The 23,702-nt window shown below is 40.3% G+C and overlaps 1 protein-coding gene across 4 annotated transcripts in view; it reads left to right on the top strand.

Annotated features, from left to right (window-relative positions):
- The window catches only part of PPP4R2 (protein phosphatase 4 regulatory subunit 2), a 67,276-nt gene extending 44,285 nt beyond the window's left edge, over window positions 1-22,991 (top strand). For 3 of the 4 annotated variants that reach the window (XM_059662948.1, XM_059662945.1, XM_059662949.1), the window contains exons 3-9: window positions 5,751-5,921; window positions 17,459-17,552; window positions 18,701-18,738; window positions 19,634-19,708; window positions 19,920-20,063; window positions 20,747-21,039; window positions 21,245-22,991. In XM_059662948.1, coding sequence (XP_059518931.1) covers window positions 5,751-5,921; window positions 17,459-17,552; window positions 18,701-18,738; window positions 19,634-19,708; window positions 19,920-20,063; window positions 20,747-21,039; window positions 21,245-21,561 — 1,132 coding nt within the window. In that variant the 3' untranslated portion in view covers window positions 21,562-22,991. The remainder of the gene's footprint in view (window positions 1-5,750; window positions 5,922-17,458; window positions 17,553-18,700; window positions 18,739-19,633; window positions 19,709-19,919; window positions 20,064-20,746; window positions 21,040-21,244) is intronic. The other variant, XM_059662946.1, reaches the window with a different exon arrangement.
- The last annotated feature ends 711 nt before the right edge of the window (window positions 22,992-23,702 follow it).

The raw sequence follows: 23,702 nt of genomic DNA, 5'->3' as shown, positions 1-23,702 counted from the left end.
GTTCTTCTATTGTTCAGTGTGGCTCGCCTTAGATCTGCCAGGTATTCAGGAGAGTGTTGAGTTTCCCTGCGATATACTGTTCCTCTGTGTTGTGAACCACAGTCCTTATTGTAAAACAGGCCGCATTTATTTCCCAGACTGCCTTATTTTGTGTTTAGCAAAGAGTCAGTTTGTGGGTCAGCCTCTGGGTGGCAGTGTTCTGGGTTTGGCCTCTGAGGCTATAGGGCCTCTCTGTCCAGTGGAAGTTCACTGCCCAGAGCTGACTGCGTAATAGTTAGTTACCGGCGCTGTGTTGTTGCTGGGATTGAAAATCCCTCTATTGGCCAGACCCTGTTAACTCCCAGGGACTGATAAGGTTATTTTAATCCTTGATCTTGTTCAGGGTGGAATCTGGGTGTGGCTGTGCTCCTTGCCTGGGGGCTGGGGGGAGGAGTCTCACTCTCTGGAGAGAATGGCTGCCCCAGTCCTGGGCTCAGGGGTGTCTCAGCACTCAATTCACTGCCACCTCTCCCGGCTCCCCCTCTCTCCCCAGTCTCTCCCCAGATTCCACTCCTCCGCACACTCTCCCTCTCTTCAGCACAGGTGAGTGTCTGTATCCGAAATGTCCCATGAACAGGATTCAGTGAAAACAAACAAACAAACGCCGGCCACGGAAACGGGGAAGGCTTGGTTTCTGTAAGCTTCTTCTCTTACCGGGACTGCATGGTCAGGTCAGCTCTTCAGGCTGCCCCCTTTAGGCTCAGTCCTCCGTGATCACAGAACCCAGCTCTCAATTTCCCTGGCGGCGCCAGTAATCCCGCGGTTCTCCTTTCCCCCGTCAGGGGCTGTGCCTGTCCCAAGGGACGCGGCTGTCTGCCATGCGGTCTCCCTCCGACCCTCTGGGCTCAGAAGTCTGGCAAACTTTCCTGCCGAAGTCCCTGGTTTTTTTACCTTTCCAGGGGAGTTCTGCTCTTCTCGGCTGCAAACCGTCTCACCAGCTGAGCAATTTCGCCAATTCGGTGTGGGTGTTACTAGTTTCAGCTGCTCATTCCATTTGCTCCCGGACACGACCTGGGACGCGTCTGCCTATATCGCCGCCATCTTCCGTCTCCCCTCATTCAACAACTAATTATTGAGGGCTTCTTTGTTCCTTTCTACTGCTTCCTGGTATACCTATTATTCTTAAACTAATGGTCCGGTGCATGAAATTTGTGCACATTAAAAGGGAATTAATTAGAGGAAATATTTTAATATTGCTATTTGCCCTTTCTCTATAATAGAAGTGTCAGAGATTAAAGATGATTAGTAAAATGTATACGAAAATCTTCTTCCTGTCATAGTCTGGGGCATGCCGCAGGACCCAGAGTCAAGTCCCCGTGCTCACCTCAAAATCTTGCGAGACCCAGACCCGGGTGGCCCCTCCCCTGTCAAGCCCCGCCAGGCGAGGGGTGCAACCTCAGGTCCCCCAGCCCGGCGCCGGGGCCGGAGTGTGTGTGGCTTGAGGTCCACCGGCACAGCACCAGGGCGAAAGGTGTGGCCTGAGGTCCCTTGTCAAGCTCCGCTGGGTTGGGGGGAGGCACGGCCTGAGGGCCTCCATCAAGCCTCACTGGGCGGGGGGTGCAACCTCAGGTCCCCCAGCCCAGTGCTGGGGCGGGGGTGTGTGGCCTGAGGTACCCCAACCTGGCGCCACGCAGCCTCAGGTCCCTGCTGATTGCTCATTACGGGTACCCCACCTCTGCTGTGGGGGCTGCCATTTTGTTACACTGTGATGGTCAATTTGCATATCCCCACTTTGTTAGATAGGATTATTCTTACTGATGGAGTCAGATAGTTTCTCTTCATCTGCCTCATTTCTAGATATGTCTTCCATATCAGTAGTTCTTTTCTCCATCTAGTCAGTTCTATTTCCTAAGCTTGCCAGTTCATTCTAAAGTTCTTACCTGATAAAGTATTCATTTTGTTTGTTGATCTTACTTCTGAGTTCATTTAACTATTTGTATTTTCTTGCATCTCTGCGTTTCAGAACTGCAATCTTGAATTCTCTGCCATTTAAGTCATATATTTTCAAGTCTTTAAGTTTACTTTCTGAAGATTTTTTATTTTCTTTTTGAGCTGCCTTGTTTCCTTGGTTATCCATGGTATTTGATGTATTCTCTGTCTAGACATCTATGGTAATGAAATAGGTTTTTTCTTTTTCTTTTCTTTTTTTAAAGAGTGGCACATCTGTAATAGGTTGATAAGAAGTTCTGCTTTTGTTTTCCAATAGGTGGTGATGAAGCAAAAGTCTTTTTAGTTTCTTTTGCAGTGATCTGGCTTCTCAAATTTTGTGGGGGTGGTAGGGGTGGAGGAAAATGCTCTGTATTATGTGGGAAGGTGGGCATCTCTTCTGTGACCAGGCTTCCTGGGTCTCAGGGCACCGCCCCTGTAGGGAAAGTGAAATCCCACACTGCCTACTGCCTTTGTGGCTTTATTCTCCCATGATGATGACTGGCAGACCTCAGCAGCCTCACCTTTGTATCTCCACCCTGGGATTATCCCCACCTGTCTCTCAGGGGGAAAATGTTTCTGTGGCTTTAGTTCTCAGGTTTGCAGATAATGTGCTCTGCAACCTGACACGGCTACAGCTTCTTCTGTCTCACCCCCCACCCCCAAACTCCACACACACATACACTCACTCACTAGCTCTGAGAGGGCAAGGGGAGGCTGCCAGGCTCTGTGCTTTGTTTTTCTGTCTGGAGATGGTGGTTACCAGACATCCAGAGTGGCACTTCTGTGCTCTCTCTGCCCAGGTCACTGGGTTCAGCACAGGGCCTACAGAACACTCCTCTGGAAACACTCACTGATCTCTCTGCTCACTGTATCTTCCTACTCCTCCCGGCTGACAGCAACCTGATTCCTCCTTCTCCTAAGACTGGAAAGTGAGATCTGAGTTCCAGCTTTGGGCTGCTGGCTGTTTCCAAGGCGTCATTTCAGCTTTTTCTCTTCCCTCCTCCCTTGGGCCCTCCCACTCTCCCATCTTTGGATGTTTCAATGCACGGATCTCAGAAATGTTTGTGTGTTGAGCAGGGAATCTTTTGTTAAATTATGGCTATTCAAGTTGTAACTTACAGGGCAGAGACCAAGGGGGCTGTCACTCCCTAGATTTTTTTTTTTTTTTAGATATATTTTATTGATTTTTTACAGAGAGGAAGGGAGAGAGATAGAGAGTTAGAAACATCGATGAGAGAGAAACATCAATTCAGCTGCCTCCTGCACATCTCCTACTGGGGATGTGCCCGCAACCCAGGTACATGCCCTTGACCGGAATCGAACCTGGGACCTTCCAGTCTGCAGGCCGACGCTCTATCCACTGAGCCAAACCGGTTTCGGCCCTAGATTTTTATTTTTTTTTTTTTAATGGTAGCTGTTCAGTAATGGTGCAACCATATGTGATGCAAATTAAAAGTCTTTAGAGACTATCCCATGCATAAGGTGGAGGAACTAAGGAATATTAAACTAGGGTGCCAAATTTAAGAAGTAAAAAGAATAGAATAAAGGTTAGTGAAAAATACATGAAGATGTACCTGATTGCTAGGCAGGTTATGGACCATTTTTATTATGTTTCTATTTGTAAATTCTACTTTTTTACAATGACTACGGTTGCTATAACCAGAAAAGGAAAACATACACATATCTTTTATTTTTAAACTCTAATAAATTTTGTAGTAATCTTATTGAATAGACCTGTGTTTTCTCATATACCAGATTGCAGGCTCTATCCTGGCTACATGGGGGGTTTCTCTCTGTCTTGTCTCTCCCCCTCCCTTCCACTCTCTCTAAAAAAAATCAATGGAAAAATAGCCTCAGGTGAGGATTAACAACAACAGCAAAAATCTGAGTATGTATTTTGGAGGGGAATTTTTTTATGTGGAGGAATTGATTCTAAAGTTGAAAATGTTTCTTGAGCACCTGACTGTTTAGAATAAATTTATTTTCATGTTGAAAATAAGGTTTTTTTGTTGTTCTTTTCTGGTTTCTACTCACCCAATAAATAAGTACATTTCTGAGAAAATTATTTTTGTCATCAAATTTTCAGTTGATTTGCTCAAGACTTGTTTTTGTACTCAAATTATATAATTGTCAGGAAAGCATTTTTTTTGTTTTTATTAAATAGTTGTGTTGCAACAAAAAGCTATATATCTTTTCCATTTTATAAAGGTGTGTTTTTCCATGGTGTAATTCAAATTGCATCTCTTGGATCTAATTTAGAGTAATTGTACTAGATATTTGAAACTTAAAATACAGTGTGTTCATAATTTATTACAGTTGAGCTACTTAATTCCTGACTGATAATTTAACATCATAGGGTTTTTTGAAAAATATATATTTATATTGATTTCAGAGATTAAGGGAGAGGGAGAAAGAGATAGAAACATCAGTGATGAGAGAGAATCATTGATTGGCTGCCTCCTGCACACCCCCTACTGGGGATTGAGCCAGCAACCTAGGCATGTGCCCTTCACTGGAATCGAACCCGGGACCCTTCAGTCCGCAGGCCAATGCTCTATCCACTGAGCAAAAGTGGCTAGGGCTTTCGTAGGGTTTTTAAAGCGCCCCACAGTTCGTTTTACCTAGGCCTCATCACTTCTTGTCTGATTATTTCAGTGAAACAGGTTTACTTTTGTTTGTTTTACTGTGAAATTATTGTAGTGAAGATGATGATGACTACTAATAGTACAGTTTGGTACTGCTGCCTTGATTTGTGGTGAAGTGTCATCATTTTTACCCATTGCTATTTTTGCATCAATAGCCCCAAAATCAACAGAGACATTTTGTTACGTTAACAAATGGGGGTGAGGTGGGATTCTTTACTAGATTATATGAGCACTAGAGGCCTGGTGCATGAAATGTGTGCACGAGCATTGGGGGTGTGCCTCAGCCCAGTCTGCACTCTCTCCAATATGGGACCCCTTAGGGGATGTCTGATTGCTGGAACTGCTTCTGCCTGCCAGCCTAATCACCCCCTAACCGCTCCCCTGCTGGCCTGATCGCCCCCAACTGCCCTCCCCTGCAGGCCTGGTTGCTCTTAACTGCCCTCCCCTACAGGCCTGGTCCCCCCCAACTGTTCTACCCTGCCAGCCTGGTCGCCCCTAACTGCTCTCCCCTACAGGCCTGGTCCCCCCCAACTGCCCTCCCCTGCCAGTCTGATCGCCCAACTGCCCTTCCCTGCCGGCCATCTTGTGGCAGCCACCTGTGACAACATGAGGGCGGCCATCTTGTGGTGACTTCGCGCGAGGGCATAATGCCATCTAGGATTTTATTATATAGGATTATAGCTTAGGGTATGGCTTCATTTTGACTCATACACTTAACATTATAAATATGAACTTGGGCCAATATCTAATAATGTATTTTAAATGGGACAGTTAAACCTTCCTGGTTAGATTTGCTATGTGGCAGAGAATGTAAACAAAATAGTGTTATAAATGCTAAGAATAGGGTGTAGCACATAATTGGCGTTCAGCCAGAGGTAGTTCATTTAAAAAAATTTTTTTATCAGAGATTAGATTTCATTTGGGTCAAGAGTTGTGAGCAATGGATGGAACCAGTTCGGAGCTTATGATCCAGATTGATCAGGCATGGTGCATACTGCTGAACAAAGACATTCTTACTTCTACTTATTAGATCTTCATTTTGGTGGCATTAGTTACAGTAAATTTTGTATTTGTGCTTTGTGTTCAAGAATTGTAAAGCTACATGGTATTAAATTTTTAAAATTTTTTTTCTTGCAGGATTCAGTGGTCCCAATTTAAAGGCTATTTTACTTTCAAACTGGAGAAAGTGATGGATGATTTCAGAACTTCAGCTCCTGAACCAAGAGGTCCACCCAACCCTAATGTTGAATATATTCCCTTTGATGAAATGAAGGAAAGAATACTGAAAATTGTCACTGGATTTAATGGGTATGCACTTAATACTATTTTAAAGGCTTGCTCTTTAGATTTTTCTTTAAGTTTTGATGCATCTGGTTGTCTGACTATCCATTAGATTTAGTTCTGTGATATATAGTTACTGATTTTCAGCTTACAAATATTTAAAATATGTACAGTATTAAGTTTGTTTTTTTTTTGGTAAGAGTTTATTTGAGCCAAACTGATGACACATGTTGGAAAGCAAGATCTCCAATGCAGATGACAGTTTTACAGTTTCTTTCATGCATTTGAAATTGAGGGGAGTAAGGGAGATTAGAGAAGGTGAGAAAAAGCAAGTTGGGGATTGAATTGCAGCATAAATCATTTGCTCTCCAGAAGAAGGGGTCTGTCAAGAGACATTTCAAAAGGTGTTCTCACATGCAGAGAAACAGTGGTCAGGGCTTGTTTAAGGCAAAGATAAATTGTTGGGTAAAGAAGTTTTATGCCTGGGGCCTGACTACCAGCCATGACCTGCCCAGTGATGAATTGATGATCAGATCACCCTTTTAGGTTATATTCCATAGAACCCCTTTTACATTTACAGTTCCTTTATTTGGTCATAAATCAATTCCAAAGATTCATTGATGAACCTTTTGGTCCAATAGTGTGGCCTCACTGCACTAGGAGGGCTCATTCTTAAGAAGTCTCAATATGGACATTGTCTTGTTGACAGTTGGGGATGGGATCTGAGTTAAGGCTGAATTTTCTCCCAAAGGGAAGGGCAGGTAGATGGAAGGCAGTCTTAGGGCTGCCTTTGTCTTCACTGACAAAAAATACCACTCTGGGTCATTTCTATAACTAGCATGATCTAAGTTTTGTCATGTCTCATCCTATCTAATAATAGACAAACATGGTAATTAACCATAATTTCGCTACCCTTCCCATTGGCTAATCAGCGAGATATGCAAATTAACCACCAACAAAGATGGCGGCCAGCAGCCACACAGCTGAAGTGAGCAGGAGGCTTGCTTGCTCCAGTGATGGAGGAAGCCAAGGTTCCCCGCCTGCCGCGGCCCTGCTCTGAGCTCCACTCTAAGCAACAAAGTTGCAATTATAGATGCTAAACAAACCCCAGATACCTGCTTTCAGCAGGCCATGGCCTCAGAGCTGGAGCGGCAACAAAGTTTCAATTATAGCAGGTAAATAAATCCTAGAATAAAAGAAAAAAAAAGAAAAAAAAGGAGAGTCTGGGAGCTTCAGTCGCTGGTGGGCTTGGCCAGCCTGAAAACCCTCAGCCCCTCATCCAGACTGGCCAGGCACCCCAGTGGGGACCCCCACCCTAAAGGGGGTGTGGCCAGCCTGAAAATAGCCATCAGCCCCTCATCCAGGCTGGCCAGGCACCCCAGTGGGGACCCCCACCCTAAAAGGGGTGCAGGCAGCCTGAAAACAGACATCAGCCTCTCACCCAGGCTGGCTAGGCACCCCAGCGGGACCCCCACCCTGATCCGGGACACCCTTCAGGGCAAACCAGCCAGCCCCCACCCATGCACCAGGCCTCTATCTTATATAGTAAAAGGGTAATATGCAAACTGACCCTAACAGCAAAAAGACTGGGAATGACTGGTCACTATGACACACACTGACCACCAGGGGGCAGACGCTCAATGCAGGAGCTGCCCTCTGGTGGTCAGTGCGCTCCCACATGGGGGAGCTCTGCTCAGCCACAAGCCAGGCTGATGGCTGCCAGTACAGTGGTGGTGGTGGGAGCCTCTCCTGCCTCCTCAGCAGCGCTAAGGATTTCTGACTGCACCTTAGGCCTGCTCCCTGCTGGCAAGTGGACATCCCCCGAGGGCTCCCGGGCTGCCAGAGGGATGTCTGACTGCCAGCTTAGGCCCAATCACCCAGGGAGCAGGCCTAAACCAGCAGGTGGTCATCCCCTGAGGGGTCCCAGACTGTGAGAGGGCACAGGCCGGGCTGAGGGACCTCCCCACCCCCGAGTGCACAAATTTTTGTGCACTGGGCCTCTAGTATATATATAAAAGCCCAGTCACCAGAATGGCAGAACGACCGGTGGCTATGATGTGCACTGCAGCAGCCAACCAGCCTGATCAGCCCCCCAAACCCGATCAGGGGCGGGGCCAGCTGCCAATCCCCTGCAGCCCCCATTGGGGTGGACTAGCTGGACCCCACCTGTGCATGAATTCGTGCACCTGGTCTCTAGTGAATAAAAAGCAGGAAGTTTTACTTATTTTGGGTAGTTGACTAAAATATAATGTGGCTATTATAATGAGACCCCCAAGAGGGGTCTGGAAAAAGTACAGAACCACCTGATACCTAAAAACGTTTGTTACATAATTTCTAAGGCAGGCATAGTCATAACTGAGAGGTGCTTATCATCTTCTGGCATGATAGTCTTTCCAACTTTTGAATGTCTTCTCTAAAGTTATTTTAATATACATGATTAATCAGATTTTGCTTAGTCCTGAAAACTTTCACATTGTTTTATGTGTGCACACAAACACAGACATTTCTTATAAGTTTCTGCACTTCAGAACCTCTTACACATCTTTTAAACGTCATATGTGAGATTTTTATACTCTTAGGTCTGGTTTGTAGATATAAAACACATACTTCATATTTTATTTTTGTTTGCTTTACAGTTTAAGATTATTCTAGCCTTCTTTGTTACTTTGTTCTCTTACTTCCCTAACCTATTAGTGCTTACTGGATTTTCTGCTGCTTGGTCAGTTTGGAAAATAGAGTTTTTGCACTTTTAAATGTATTTATGTCATTGCTGGTTGAACATATTTACTCTAGTAGTTAAAATGTGTTTATTTACTTTTTCTTCACTCCCTTGCATTCTATTAGCATAAGTAATTGCTAATCAGAATAATTTAGTAACCTTCTTTCCTTACTCTACCCCCCCCCCCCTCCGAAAACAAACAAACCAGTGTTGTCTCGTGGTAATATGGTCTGAGGTGATGCTCTCTCTAATAATTTTTTTTTTTTAATTGAAAGGTAGGAACTAGCAGAAATCTAATGAATTTTTTCTTGATGACTTTATTTGATGCAAATAAAATTCCTACTACAGTAGGCTCTGTAAAAGATGATTCACTTGATTAAAATCTGAATTTCTGCAGTTTGGTTTAAGATACAAAATCCTCCTGTATAATAAAAGGGTAATATGCAAATTGTCCCCTCCACCGGGAGTTTGACTGAAGTTCAACCAGGGGGTGGGGCCGGCTGGCTGGCCTGATTGACCCTGATCGGTGTGGGCCAGCCAGACCCCACCTGTGCACGAATTCATGCACCAGGCCTCTAGTATATGTATATGAATATTGATGTATGTGTATATTTTATCCACATGTTAAAGTCTGAATATAGAAAGAACCTATTGATGTCAAGCATGTCAAACTCGCGGTTGGCGCACCGCGAGTGTGATATGCTTGCACTTTAAGTAAAGATAATACTGCAGAAAACGAGTGGCATTTCTGTCTTTTGTGGGACTTCAGAGGCAACAAAACTGAACCCATTCAGCCTTTAAAAATTGTGATATTTAAGTTAGTTTCCACTTAAATAGTGTTAACTAAAGCACAAAACAAAAGTGAATTGGCTATTGTAGCTTTTTTCTTAAATAAGATGTCTGGTTTAATGATTATCTCTTTAGTCTTTTTTTTAAATTATTTATTTTTTTTATTTTTTATTTATTGCTTAAAGTATTACAAAGGGTATTACATATGTGTCCATTTTATCCCCCCGCCCTAGACAGTCCCCTAGCCTCCCCTATCCCCCAGTGTCTTATGTCCATTGGTTATGCTTATATGCATGCATACAAGTCCTTTGGTTGATCTCTTACCCCCCTACCTACTTCCCGCTGCACTTTGACAATCTGTTTGAGGCAGCTCTGCCTCTGTATCTATTATTGTTCAAAAGTTTATAATGGTCTCTATTACCCATGAATGAGTGAGATCATGTGGTATTTTTCCTTCATTGACTGGCTTATTTCACTTAGCATAATGCTCTCCAGTTCCATCCATGACGTTGCAAATGGTAAGAGTTCCTTCCTTTTTACAGCAGCATAGTATTCCATTGTGCAGATGTACCACAGTTTTCTAATCCATTCATCTACTGATGGGCACTTAGGCTGTTTCCAGATCTTAGCTATGGTGAATTGTGCTGCTATGAACATAGGGGTGCATACATCCTTTCTGATTGGTGTTTCTGGTTTCTTGGGATATATTCCTAGAAGTGGGATCACAGGGTCAAATGGGAGTTCTATTTTCAGTTTTTTAAGGAAACTCCATACTGTCTTCCATAGTGGCTGCACCAGTCTGCATTCCCACCAGCAGTGCACAAGTGTTCCTTTTTCTCCACATCCTCTCCAGCACTTGTCCTTTGTTGATTTGTTGATGATAGCCAGTCTGGTACCTCATTGTTGTTTTGATTTGCATCTCTCGGATGATTAGTGACTTTGAGCATGGTTTCATATGTCTCTTGGCTTTCTGAATGTCCTCTTTTGAAAGGTGTCTATTTAGGTCCTTTGCCCATTTTTTGATTGGATTGTTTATCTTCCTTTTGTTAAGTTGTATGAGTTCCCTATAAATTTTGGAGATTAGGCCCTTATCAGATATGACATTGGCAAATATGTTTTCCCACACAGTGGGTTTTCTTGTTGTTTTGTTGATGGTTTCTTTTGCTGTGCAGAAGCTTTTTATTTTGATGTAGTCCCATTTGTTCATTTTCTCTTTAGTTTCAAGTGCCCTAGGAGCTGTATCAGTGAAGAAATTGCTTCGGCATATGTCTGAGATTTTGTTGCCTTTGGATTCTTCTAGAATTTTTATGGTTTCCTGTCGTACATTTAAGTCCTTTATCCATTTTGAGTTTATTTTTGTGTATGGTGTAAGTTGGTGGTCTAGTTTCATTTTCTTGCATATATCTGTCCAATTTTCCCAACACCATTTGTTGAAGAGACTATCTTGGCTCCATTGTATGTTCTTGCCTCCTTTGTCAAATATTAATTGAGCATATTGGTTCGGGCCGATTTCTGGGCTCTCTATTCTATTCCATTGATCTATATGCCTATTCTTGTGCCAGTACCAGGCAGTTTTGAGAACAGTGGCTTTGTAATACAACTTGATATCTGGTATTGAGATCCCACCTACTTTGGTCTTTTTCAGGATTGCTGCAGCTATTCGGGGTCTTTTTTTACTCCAGATGAATTTTTGGAGAGTTCGGTCTAGATCTCTGAAGTATGCCGTTGGTATTTTAATGGGAAGTGCGTTGAATTTATAGATTGCTTTGGGTAGTATGGACATTTTAATGATGTTGATTCTGATTATCTCTTTAGTCTTTTACTCTACTGGCCTCTTTGTTATATTTTTTATTTATCTTTTTTTTTATTATGTTTTTATTGATTGGAGAGAGGGAGGACTGGAGAGGGATAGAGATATAAAAATATCTATGAGAGAGAAACATAATCTATCAGCTGCTTCCTGCATACCCTCTTACTGGGATCAAGCCTGAAACCCAGACATGTGTCCTAACAGGGAATCACACCATGACCTATTGGTTCCTGGGTCAAGCTTAACCATTGAGTCACACCCGCTGGGCTGTATTTATCTTTTTTGTGAAGAAAGTTGCTTATACACATAGAGATGAGGTAGTTAATTATCTGAATTTGTTTATCTTGTAACTTCAAGTCAAATTCATATTTATTTTTTAAATATTTTTATTGATTTTATTTTGTGTTTAATTTTCATTGTGGAGAATATTAGAGATGTCCCCCATTGCCCCTCTTTACCCATTCCTGTCCCGCACCAGGCCTTGACCACCCTACTATGTATGTCCATAGGTAAGATCTATGGTTAATTTCTTCCTGTTCCTGCCTTCCCCCTTCCCTCTGAGATTTGTTGGTCTGTTCCATTCATCCATATCTCTGATTCTATTTTATTCAGTTTATTTTGTTCATTAGATTTCTTGTTCATTTTTATTTTTATATTCAATTGTTGATATGTATTTGCTGCCATTTTTTTCACTTTTTTTCTTTATTGATTAAGGTATTACTTATGTGTCCTTATCCCACCAACTATTCCCCCCCCCCCCCCCCCATGCCCTCACACTCCTGGTGTCTGTGTCCATTGGTTATGCTTGTATGCATGCATACAAGTATTTTGGTTGATCTCTTCCCTTTACCCCCACCCTCCCCTACCTTCCCTCTGAGTTTTGAGCATTTGATCAATGCTTCTCTGTCTCTGGATCTGTTTTTGTTCAGCAGTTTATGTTGTTCATTATATTCCATAAATGAGTGAGATCATGTGATATTTATCTTTCTCTGACTGGCTTATTTCGCTTAGCATAATGCTGTTGCAAGTGGCAAGAATTCCTTCTTTTTTACCTCAGTGTAGTATTCTATTGTGTAGATGTACCACAGTTTTTTAATCCACTCATCTGCTGATGGGCACTTAGGCTGTTTCCAGATCTTAGCTATGGTAAATTGTGCTGCTATGAATATAGAAGTGCATATATCCTTTCTGATTGGTGTTTCTAGTTTCTTGGGATGTATTCCTAGAAGTAGGATCACTGGGTCAAATGGGAGTTCCATTTTTAGGTTTTTGAGGAAACTCCATACTGTTCTCCACTGTGACTGCACCAGTCTGCATTCCCACCAGCAGTGCACGAGGGTTCCTTTTTCTCCACATCCTCTCCAGCACTTGTCGTTTGGTGATGATAGCCATTCTGACAGGTTTGAGATGGTACTGCATCGTTGTTTTGATTTGCATTTCTTTTTTTAAAAATATATTTTTTTATTTCAGAGGAAGGGAGAGGGAGAGAGAGATAGAAACATCAATGAGGAGAGAGAATCATTGATCGGCTGCCTCCCGCATGCCCCCCACTGGACATCGAACCCACAACCTGGGCATGTGCCTTTGACTGGAATCGAACCAGGGACCCTTCAGTTCACACGCTGAGGCTCTCTTTACTGAGCCAAACCAGGCAGGGATCGGATGATTAGTGACTTTGAGCATGTTTTCATATGTCTCTTGGCCTTCCTTATGTCCTCTTTTGAAATGTATCTGTTTAGGTCTGTTGCCCATTATTTGATTGGGTTGTTTATCTTCCTTTTAAGTTGTATGAGTTCCCTGTAAATGTTGGAAATTAAACCCTTATTGGAGATAACATTGGCAAATATCTTCTCCCATGCAGTGGGCTTTCTTGTTTTGTTGATGGTTTCTTTTGTTGTGCAGAAGCTTTTTATTTTGATGTCAGCCCATTTGTTTATTTTCTCCTTGGTTTCCATTGCCCTAGGACAGGAGTGGGGAACCCCTGGCACGCGTGTCAAACATGGCATGCCAGTAACTTTTGCTGGCACACGAAACCCTCTCTTATAATTTTTCATTTACAGTTTTTCAGTAAACAGGGACAGATTGCAGTCATACTAAGATATATAACTAATGTAAAATGTGTAACCTTATTTCCTTGGAATTAAAAGGAATATTTTTTTAAAACAGATATATCTTTGGTTTTGTGCCTCTATAGTTGGTTTTTGGAGCATTTGTGTCTTCCTGCATTCTCCGTTAAATAGTAGGTGGGACCAGGATGATAATAGGAACTAAGATTTATTGAACGCTTCATAAAATATTTCAGGTACTATTAAGTGATTTATGTATATCATGTAAGAAGTGTGCTTTCAGAATCCCTGTTTTCCTAATATAAGAACATCATGATTTAAGACAAGTAAATTCAACTTAGGCAAGGTCCCCCAGTCACCTAGCCAGTGTGTGTGTGTGTGTGTGTGTGTTAGATTTTGTAGGCATTCTTATTTTAAAAATGCTGGCTAGTCATGGCCTTTTTAAACGTATGTGTTTTTTTCAGTTCCTTAAATATTATAAAAAATTCCATGTTACAGTGTGGGCAAAATAAAGGTAATATATTACAGAGTAAACTGAATGCATTATTTTTGAAATAACCCAAAATATTTTTCTACTAAGTTATTTTATAGTATGCCTTTTCTAATGAACATCTTTCCCCCATTACCCAAATTTAGGGATTCTGGTTCATGTTTTTCATTGAAAGTGAGTTGTGTCCTTTCTTGTTCCTTTTTTTGGGGTACATGTATCTTAATTTAGTGAATTTTATTGGGGAAAGCCTTAATATTTTCAGGAGATAAAATATAAGCTATTTTGTGTGCTATGTGTAATGGGAGAGTAACAGAAACCAAACCTTTCTTATAGTTGTACCAAGCATTCATTTTGATTTATCTGGTTTATTCTTATGCCTCCTTTCAAAGACCTACCTCAAATTAAATGTTCCCACGTTCATGCTTACTTCCCTGGCATGCATTTTTTTCTATCCTCATTGCACTGTGTGTACTTAATATTATTACCTTTTATTATTATAACTATTTACATGTCTATCTGCTTGGCCAGTAAGTTTTTCTAGCGTATAATAGGCCCTCCTATTTATTTGACAATATATTTTTTTAAATGAATCTTTGTTTTTCAGATTATTACAGTTGTCCCCCCTTTTTCCACCCAGTTCCCACCCCACCCTCTGCCCCTACCCCCCACTGTCCTCATCCATAGGTGTACGCTTTTTGTTGCCGGGTCAAAGGTCATACACATGGAAAATGTAGCTATTTCCATCCACGACGTCTCCCTGTGCTCGGAAAGGTCTCTCACGACTTGTTCACGCTCTACTCAGAAAGGGTACAGAGACACGTAACGGCTTTTTAAAATAATGTGTCCTCTTATGTTTAAAATAAGGATTTCGCTACCAAAAGTGAGGAGAAAGCAACACTACAGCTGCTCTCGCTCCTCTCGCCCTTCGGGTGATAGTTGTGCGTGGGCTGCGAGCTGGTTCGCGGGCAGTTGACGAAGCGTCTGGGTGGCTCGCGCGGTTCCACCGGCTTCCCAGGGGCCGTCGCAGCCTCACACAGCCTCGCAGGGGCCATCAGAGCCTCGCAGGGGCCGTCGCAGCCTCGCAGGGGGCGCCGCATCCCACGTTGGGGATAAAGGTGCGAGACAGAAGCTCCTCTCGCTGTCTCTCCTGCTGCTCCCTTGCGTATCGCCGATGCTGGAAGTTTCTGAGAGCAGTGTGCAGGTGCTGGACATCATACTTTAACTGGTCAACACGAAGTCTGGCATTCTGTCTTTTGTTGGGCGGCTCCTTGCTGGACAAAATCTCCAGGCGTTCTTGCTGGCTGAATATCTGGTATGCTTGCTTGGATTTTGTTTTCTACTAAGTGCCCAGACTGCTTGTCTGCTGCCTCCCGGCGTCTCATGTGAGACTGGATCTGGTGGACCTGCTTGTGCGTTTGCTGGTACAGCGGTTCCATGTCACTGGCCCAGCCGGGTCCAGCTCCGGCTTCCTCCGAACCTGATTCTGTTTCTTGAGTGTGTCCCTTATGGATGCGAGGAGTTGAAATCTGCAGTTTGTTGGATTAGGCTGCAAAAGCGCAGGCGGTTCCTTTTGTGCCACTGGCACAGCTTGGCTGGGGATGTAAATTGAGTAGGGCGGGATCTCAGGGAATCACCAAGGTGGAGCAAAGGGCAATGGCGTCTCTGCGACTCCTCGCCTCTCTGCGACTCCCTCCGCGTCTCCGCATCCCCAAGTGCCAGCAAGCAAGCCTCCCTCGCTCTCTGACCCACTGCAAAGCCATCCCGCCTCTCCCCATAGGGGTCTGGGACCCCAGAGTCCCGCCCCAAACAAGCTCAGTGGATTTGAGAGTCTGTAACCCCTTCCGATTGAAAAAAAACCACGCATCCAGTTGCAGCCCGCCTGGCGTGTGCCCCCGTACCTCTGTTCTGGGCACCTCTGCACAGCCTACTCAGTCTCAGTGCGCTTCTTTCTTTCCTTCCAGTTGTAGAACTTCCACTGGGCCAGCTTTCCCATGGTTCTGAATGATAGCTGTTTGTCTTATAGTTGATAGTTTCAATGTTGTTGTGGGAGGCAGCAGGCACAGGTCTATACCTTATGCCGCCATCTTGGTTCTCTGAAAATATTAACTGTATGTAAAGACACCTTTTAGTGCAGTGTTCAAAATTACAATGTTAAAATATCCAATGGATTCTGTTATTTACAAGTAAATAATATATAATCCTGTTCAAGTGAGGAAGGAAGTGTTTGACATTTAGTGCCATCTCTTGGGCATTTGACAAAATGACTTTAAAGGCTTCTGAAAGTGTCTGTGAATGAAAATGAATTTTGCCGACATTGCTATGCAACGTAATTTACATCTTCCTCCTGAAAGCGGTAATGATAATCACCCAAACATAAATAGTTCATAATTGGCTGCAGTTTTACTTAACCTTCCTAGAGAAAATTAGCCAAACATTTAGTGTAAATGTGTTAAATGGGAAGCTTAAATATACTCATTTTTTAAAGCTCATTTTAATTTAAGAGAAAGTATTAGCTTTTGATGTGTGAAAGAAATTTACTTGATGGAAAGACATTATCTGTGTAAGTATTTGCCAGTTAAGGATTTTAAAAAAACTTTTTAAAAAAAAATGTCCTTTTATTGATTTTTTTTACAGAGAGGAAGGGAGAGGGATAGAGAGTTAGAAACATCGATGAGAGAGACATCGATCAGCTGCCTCCTGCACACTCCCCACTGGGGATGTGCCCGCAACCAAGATACATGCCCTTGACTGGAATTGAACCTGGGACCCTTTAGACCACAGGCTGACGCTCTATCCACTGAGCCAAACCGGGCAGGGCAAGGATTTTAAAATTCTTAACACAGGGTGTTTTTTTGTTTATTTTTGGTTAATATATAAACTTTTAATTACAGTGTCACTATGAGATATTTACTGAGGAAGTAACAGGTTGTGGTGGTGTGTTTAAGGTTTGGAGAGTAGTGATCTAGAAGAGGGACTAAGGTTCAGGTATATTGCTATCATGTAGTACACTTAAGATGTACCTATATATATATCAAAGCCTAAGTGACTGTTATGACCAGACAGCCGACCAGTAGCTAGAATGCACACTGACCACCAGGGGACAGATGCTTAACACAGGAGCTGCCCCCTGGTGGTCAGTTGCACTCCCACAACCAACCTCCCGTGGCCCGCCAACCTCCCGCAGTCCCTCCCCCCAGCTAGCCAGCCCCGATTGCCTGCCAGGCCAAGGGACCCCACTGTGCACGAATTCATGCAACGGGCCTCTAGTTATAATTATAACAGAACCATACCTCTAGTACTTTTCCTTTGGAGTTATTTGTTTTATTCTATCTGATAACAAAATAGTTTATTTGAAGACTTTAAAGAAATCTTTGTGTGCAAAAGAATGATTGAGGAAAAAATTTTGAGTTGAAACAAATTTGTTATTTTCAGTTTTTAAACTTTCTGTTAATTTTGGATATTCTGTATTGCTTTTTAAGGCAAGGAAGGGAAAATTGTTTTCTTGTAAATAAAATGATAGGTGTGCCTGTTGTCTTGCCTATTTTTAAATGACTCATTCATTCCCCTATTGTAGCATTTTCTTTTGTAGCTTAACACATGGATAAAAGCTTTAAAAAGTGAAACTGATAATGTTTCTAATTTTCTTAATAATTAATGGACCTCAAACTACAAAATTATATTCTTTTACAGTATCCCTTTTACTATTCAGCGGCTATGTGAATTGCTAACAGATCCAAGGAGAAATTATACAGGAACAGACAAATTTCTCAGAGGAGTAGAGAAGGTATATATTTTGTTAATTGAAATTATATTAAACTGTAACATAATAGATTTAAAAAAAAACGCATTGAGTAAGAGTTGTTGTAGTCATCTTTTCTTGAAATAAGTTTCTCAACCTACTTGAAGTTTTTCCCAAATTGTTGTCTGAATTGTGGTCAGAGTTTCGGAGAGATTTAATAGAGGGGCAGAGGAGAGCTTATATCAATTAAGTTTAGGAAAGCAACTTAGGATTCTCTCCTGGATATTCATAGTATACATCAATATATGAAATGTTCTATGAAGTTCTATAATTGATATTTTAACTTTATTAGAGTGTTTTGCAAACGTGTTAATCCATGGAATTCATTTATTTCAGTTCTGGAATTGAGATGTACACAACTCTGGAAAATCACTGATACAAAGCATTAAATTAGATGTTGAGAAAGGTAAAGGTCAGCTTGAAGAATGAAGAAAACATTAGGTTTTCTGTGAGTGAGGTGATATTAGTAATAAGGAAAGGGCATTTCGGACTGAGGGAAGAGCATGATGAGCAAAGACAGCAAGGTGTTTGAGGAAGTTGACTTAGGTAAAGAAGGTGAAGGAGCCCTGGAAACCAAGATGGGACCAGTGGGTGGCTAATCCCCTCACTTGGTGATTGATCCTAGTCCAGTGTTCATTTTAAGATTATAATTCAAATTCAGTTTATTTACCCTGGGAGCTGGAATCCAAAACTGTTACTTAGTCATTTACAGTAGATCATAAGGCCTTACCAGATTAATGTTTTTAATCTCTTGTGGTATATGATACTACACATCAGGTTTGATTAGTACTGCTTATAAGGAAATTCATTTATACTTGGCCTAAAACTTCCATGTCTAAGTATCTTGGGGGTGATTCTAACTACAATAAGGAGAGGGTGGTTCTACTTTATTACATGAAATATATAATGTTAGGGCTCCAAAGTAACTAAAGTAGAGTAAAAAAAATAAATGCATTAGTAGGATATTAGATTTTGGTCTTTTGTTTGTAAGTTTTATTTTAAAATTTTTGTTAGTAAAATCAGAATAAATAGAAACTTAACCTACCAGGATGAATTTGAGAAATTAAAAACAAATGATTAAACTTACACTGTAGTACTTTTCCTCATGTTAAATCACCAATGTTTGCTTGCAGAATGTGATGGTGGTTAGCTGTGTACATCCTTCTTCAGAGTAAGTAGAGAGACTTTTCTATTTCTAATATGTTAGTCTTAAAAAATTGCATTTATTTTATATGTAATGAAACATAATTACATTTATAAATACCTGTGAATCTATCACCCAGTTTCCAAAATTGAATATTACCAATAATATTACCTGTGTGTTTTTGCAATAAAGGGGTTTGGATTAAGGAGATTTGTGATTTACCATAATCTTCACATTGTTGGATTTATGTATTGTCATGGCACTCAGGGCCCTGGGATCTTATCCTAGATACCTTTCCAGGGCATCTTTAGATATTTGGCTACTTGATTACATTCCTCTTCATGATGGAAAACTGTTTCCAGTTCTCCAGATTTATATAGCAAATTAAGATATCGGTTAAGGGTACAGTCCTTGGCACTATTAATGTTTTGTTAATGAGTGGATATCTTGGAAATTACAGGAAGTTTAGCAGTGCCCCTGGCCTCTACTCCCTGGCTGTCACTAGTATCCCCTTTTCCCCAAAAAAAGTCTTCAGACACTGTCCAATGTCTTCTGGGATGCAGTGTGGAGTAGAGGGGTTGTGAGGAGGACGTTGCCTCCCATTAGAAAAGTTGGTTTAACACGTTAAGTGCCAGCCTGTTTGGTCTTCTGGAAAGAAAGTATAGTGTCAGTCACCAGTGACTGGGCATTTAACATGTTAAGGTTAAAAAAATCTCTGATTTAATAGACAAAAACTGAATTTCTTTTCATAATTTTTTCAAGAATATACATGTTATTAAGATAATCCCATGATTGTTATTTCTCACAGAGGTCTTATTGTTTGGTTTTGCAACAGTGATATCTTACAAAAGATGAAAATTCTTGATTCCTGTCAAAACTAATACATAAAACCATCCATAACAGTGTTTGTTTTGTCCCATAGGAAAAACAATTCTAATAGTTTAAATCGAATGAATGGTGTTATGTTTCCTGGAAATTCACCAACTTATACTGAAAGGTAAGACTCTTGATTTTTAATATCCAAAGAAAGAGTTTTCATATTTTAGTTTTGAGTAGCAGGCTCGATATTCTTTTTTAAGAATTAGGATTAAGAGGATAATAAAATATACTAAACAGAATTAGTTAATGTGGATCTGAAAGTCAGAATGACCTTGAAAGGGATGACTTTTAGCAAAATGGGAAAATGATGTTCACTTGTCTTACCACAGGGCTAATATCAATGGGCCAGGAACACCTAGGCCACTTAATCGACCAAAGGTTTCTATGTCAGTCCCCATGACAACCAATGGCTTGCCTGAGAGCACAGATGACAAAGAGTCAAACTTACAGCAAACTGAGGACAAAAGTCACAGGTGTGTTTGAGATTTATATTTAAAAACAAAAACTGTTTATAAAATGTTAGCATTGGTGATTTTCAGCACTCATTGTTTACTATCTATAATTTACTAAGGTTTTGAGGTATAGGACAGGTTTTAATGTGATAGGAGCTTCAGCACATACTGAAGATGGGCATAGAAAAGACCAAAACTGCTAATTTGGGGAGGTCCTCCTTATAATGGGGTCTTACCAAAATAAGGTGGTCATGATGTATTTTAATTTTTTTTTGAAAGTTACTAGAAAATATATTTGTAAATGAGTTGAAATTTTGTGAATAATAATATATAGATCATAAAATGAAACATGTATATCTCATCAAATTTTCTGCATCATTTAAGGGAAAGAAGACTGAATGAGTGAGAGGATTTAAAGAGCATGCCCATATGGAAGACTTGTAGTTTTATTATAGGAGAGCATTTAACTTACTGGAGAATTGAACCAAAAAGGTCATATAACTTGTTGACTAGTTCCAAATGGTAAATATTCATTAAACAGTTTAGGTTCCCTTGAAAATTTTCTCGTGTTCTCTTGGCCCAGGTGGTATAATTTAACTTTGACACTGAAATACAATTTTAAAAAATAATTAGATTTTTAAAATGAGAATGTAGAGGATTAAGAAAATAATTTTATTAACGACACTTAAAAAAACCATTTACAGTCATTCTCCGACACCTGGATCAGAAAGCTCCTCAGTGAGCCCAATGAAAAATAAACATCCAGGTGAAGATGCTGTGGACGCTGAGGGGCATGAGGTAAAAAGACTGCGGTTTGACAGAGAAAGTGAAGTCAGGGAGACAGCCAGTCAGACGTCTTCCAGTGAAATCTCTTCCGTTCTGGTAGAAGAAACAGATGCATCATCTTCATGTCAGGATAAAGACAAAGAAAGTGGTTGTTCCAGGCAACACTGTACAGAAGAGGAGGAAGAGGAGGAGGAAGAGGAGGAGGAAGAAGGTATTTAGAAACCATCTGTAAAAGGGTGGAGTAAGGAGATCCTCAAATAAAGAACGTAACATAATGCTGCTGGGCTTTTCTCCCACATTTATACAGTTGCTGCTCAGTTTCAGGGAATATGATTTTGAGCTGTAGAATATCACAGTTCATGAAATTGGAGGTATTTTGAAAATAAAATTTAACTACAACATTTGCTTATTTTTAGAGTCTTTTATGACATCAAGAGAAATGATCCCTGAAAGAAAACATCAAGAAAAAGAATCTGATGCCTTAACTGTGAGTGAAGAGACTTCTGAGGAAAATACTCAGATGGAGGAATCTGGTCTGACTCAAGCCGGGAAAGATTTCCATTCTGAAGGTAGTGAGAACACAGGCCCTGGCAGTGGTGGCTCTGATTGCCATGAAACAGAGGAATTGGCAGAACCCACCTCTAATGAGACTGGAGAGGTTCTCTCAGAATCATCCATGGAAAACGATGATGCAGCCACAGAGGTCACAGAGGAACCAATGGAACAAGACTAATTAGAGACAGTATTTTACATACAGTTCTGGTTTTACACTGTATAAAACTTTTATGTAATAAAGTGGACCTTTAGTTTTACAAGAGAAGCAGGTTGTAATATAAAGTATTTTGTGGGATAAATCCTGAAAGAGTTGTACATGTAAGAACTATGAATATTGGTTCCATAGGTCCTGCTTACCGCTGACTGTTTTGGTTTGGTCAAATCAGTGGTTTGTGTGTATAGATTTTTTTTTTTTAGAATTAAAGTTTTTTAACTGGAAAGTAATTATAATTTTGAAAACCTTTTGGAGATTATTTAGTTTATACATACACAAAAAAGCTTTTTGTCTTGTCTTTTTCTGACAGCTCTAGCAGTTTTCATATTTTGGTCATAGTTTCAACATTTTAACGTGAATTTTAGGGTTTCATGCTGATTTCCAGATTTTATTGTTTGACTGTACAATGGAACTTTAAGTCATATATGCATACATATATATATATATACATATATATACACATATATATTATTCTAAGGGGGGAAATGTTATATTTTTCTGTTTCTATAAGAGATGAATAAATACAGTGGATACTTTTTCTATTGGTCATGACTGAGTTCACTCTTTGAGAAGACAGTTTCTTTCTCTTCTAAGTAACTCAAATAAAATTTGGCCCTTGTGAAACCCTGGAAATCTAGAGTCTGTTGAAATACCAGGTTAAACACATTCCAAGAGATCTGTTCAAACAAATTCTTTTGTATACCTCTGAGGTGCCTGAAACGACTTCATTATTTATGAGAAAATGTGCTTTATCTTGGAAATTGTGTTCAAACATGAGCTTACTATTTTGTAGAATGAATGCTTATAAAGCTGACATGAGAACGTCTCAGAACTGAGCAGTTTCCTTAACTTTTTGCTTGCTTTTCTGAACATTGTGAATATTACACATTTCTTTCTAAATTATTCTAGAGTATAATATGTCAATGATGTGAAACACCACTGTACTGGAAGAATTAATATATTACTTTAGTAATGTACTGGAGCTAAATGACTGAAGCTTTAGGGGTGCATAGAAATCACCATAATTTGTATGACATTTTGAAGTGAATTAAATATTTTTGAACATGCTTCTTCAACAGCCAGTGTTATATTTTTCAGATCAACAGAAAGCACAATAATTACTGTAAACTCAATATTTTCAAATTCACATATCTAATGTCATGTAAGATGCAATTTTCCTGTCAAATTACTGGCTGCCAAATTTATACCTGTTTCTTTGGCTGTACCTTTTGATATTTAGAATTTTTAAATTTCTGTAAAGTAGATTTTGTAGGATGTAATGTGTTCACTGCCTTTGTGACGCGGTATATAACTGTAAATTTCTGTGTGTAAACTGAATGCTTGGGCTTTCAATACAGTATTCATATAAAGCAATAAATACTAATGTTATGAAATATTTGAGTACATTTTTATCAAAAATAAAATCTCTTTTAGTTTCAGATACCTGAAGTAAACAGATGAACTTATAAAACTGATGCAAATAATTTCTGACACTGTATCATAATGCTTTTGGGTGATTTGGATGGCAACTACAATTTTGCATTTTGACTACTTAAATTGCTATGACTAAAAATACCAGGACGATTTAGCTTCGTTTATGTTTGTAGGGTAACATACTACTGACTGGCTTGACTTCGGTTCACAGCGGCTAGATATATCTATGAATATGTGGTAGTCGAAATAAGAACAATACTGATTTACTGTACTGGAGAAAAATCACACACACTTTTTTTAATGTTGCAAAAATGTCAAAATGAAGCAAATTTTAAATGCAATATTTTTTTTTAGTGACCTATTAACCTTATTTTGTTGAGGGGTATTTTGCCAAGGAGAACAGATTGTAAACATGTTAAGAAATCTTGAAATTTTCTTTAGCATATTTATGAAATTATTGTCAATGAACCTGTTCTTTAGGACCCTGTGACCTTTTGATATTTTTATTTTAATTGTGCCATGGACCATTTGTAAACAAATAGATTTACTTTGTTGCTTTAGGTTGAAGTTTTAGCAATCATGACTTTGAGGTCTGTGGTTTATTTGTAAACTTGCGATTGTTATTTTTGCAAGGCCAAATGTATATCTTTATTAAATAAAGTACAACAGTG

Source organism: Myotis daubentonii, chromosome 14 (assembly GCF_963259705.1).
Source record: "Myotis daubentonii chromosome 14, mMyoDau2.1, whole genome shotgun sequence".
Taxonomy (NCBI): Eukaryota; Metazoa; Chordata; class Mammalia; order Chiroptera; family Vespertilionidae; genus Myotis; species Myotis daubentonii.
The sequence above is the reverse complement of the archived record's forward strand: the minus strand, read 5'-3'. Positions and strand labels throughout refer to the sequence as shown.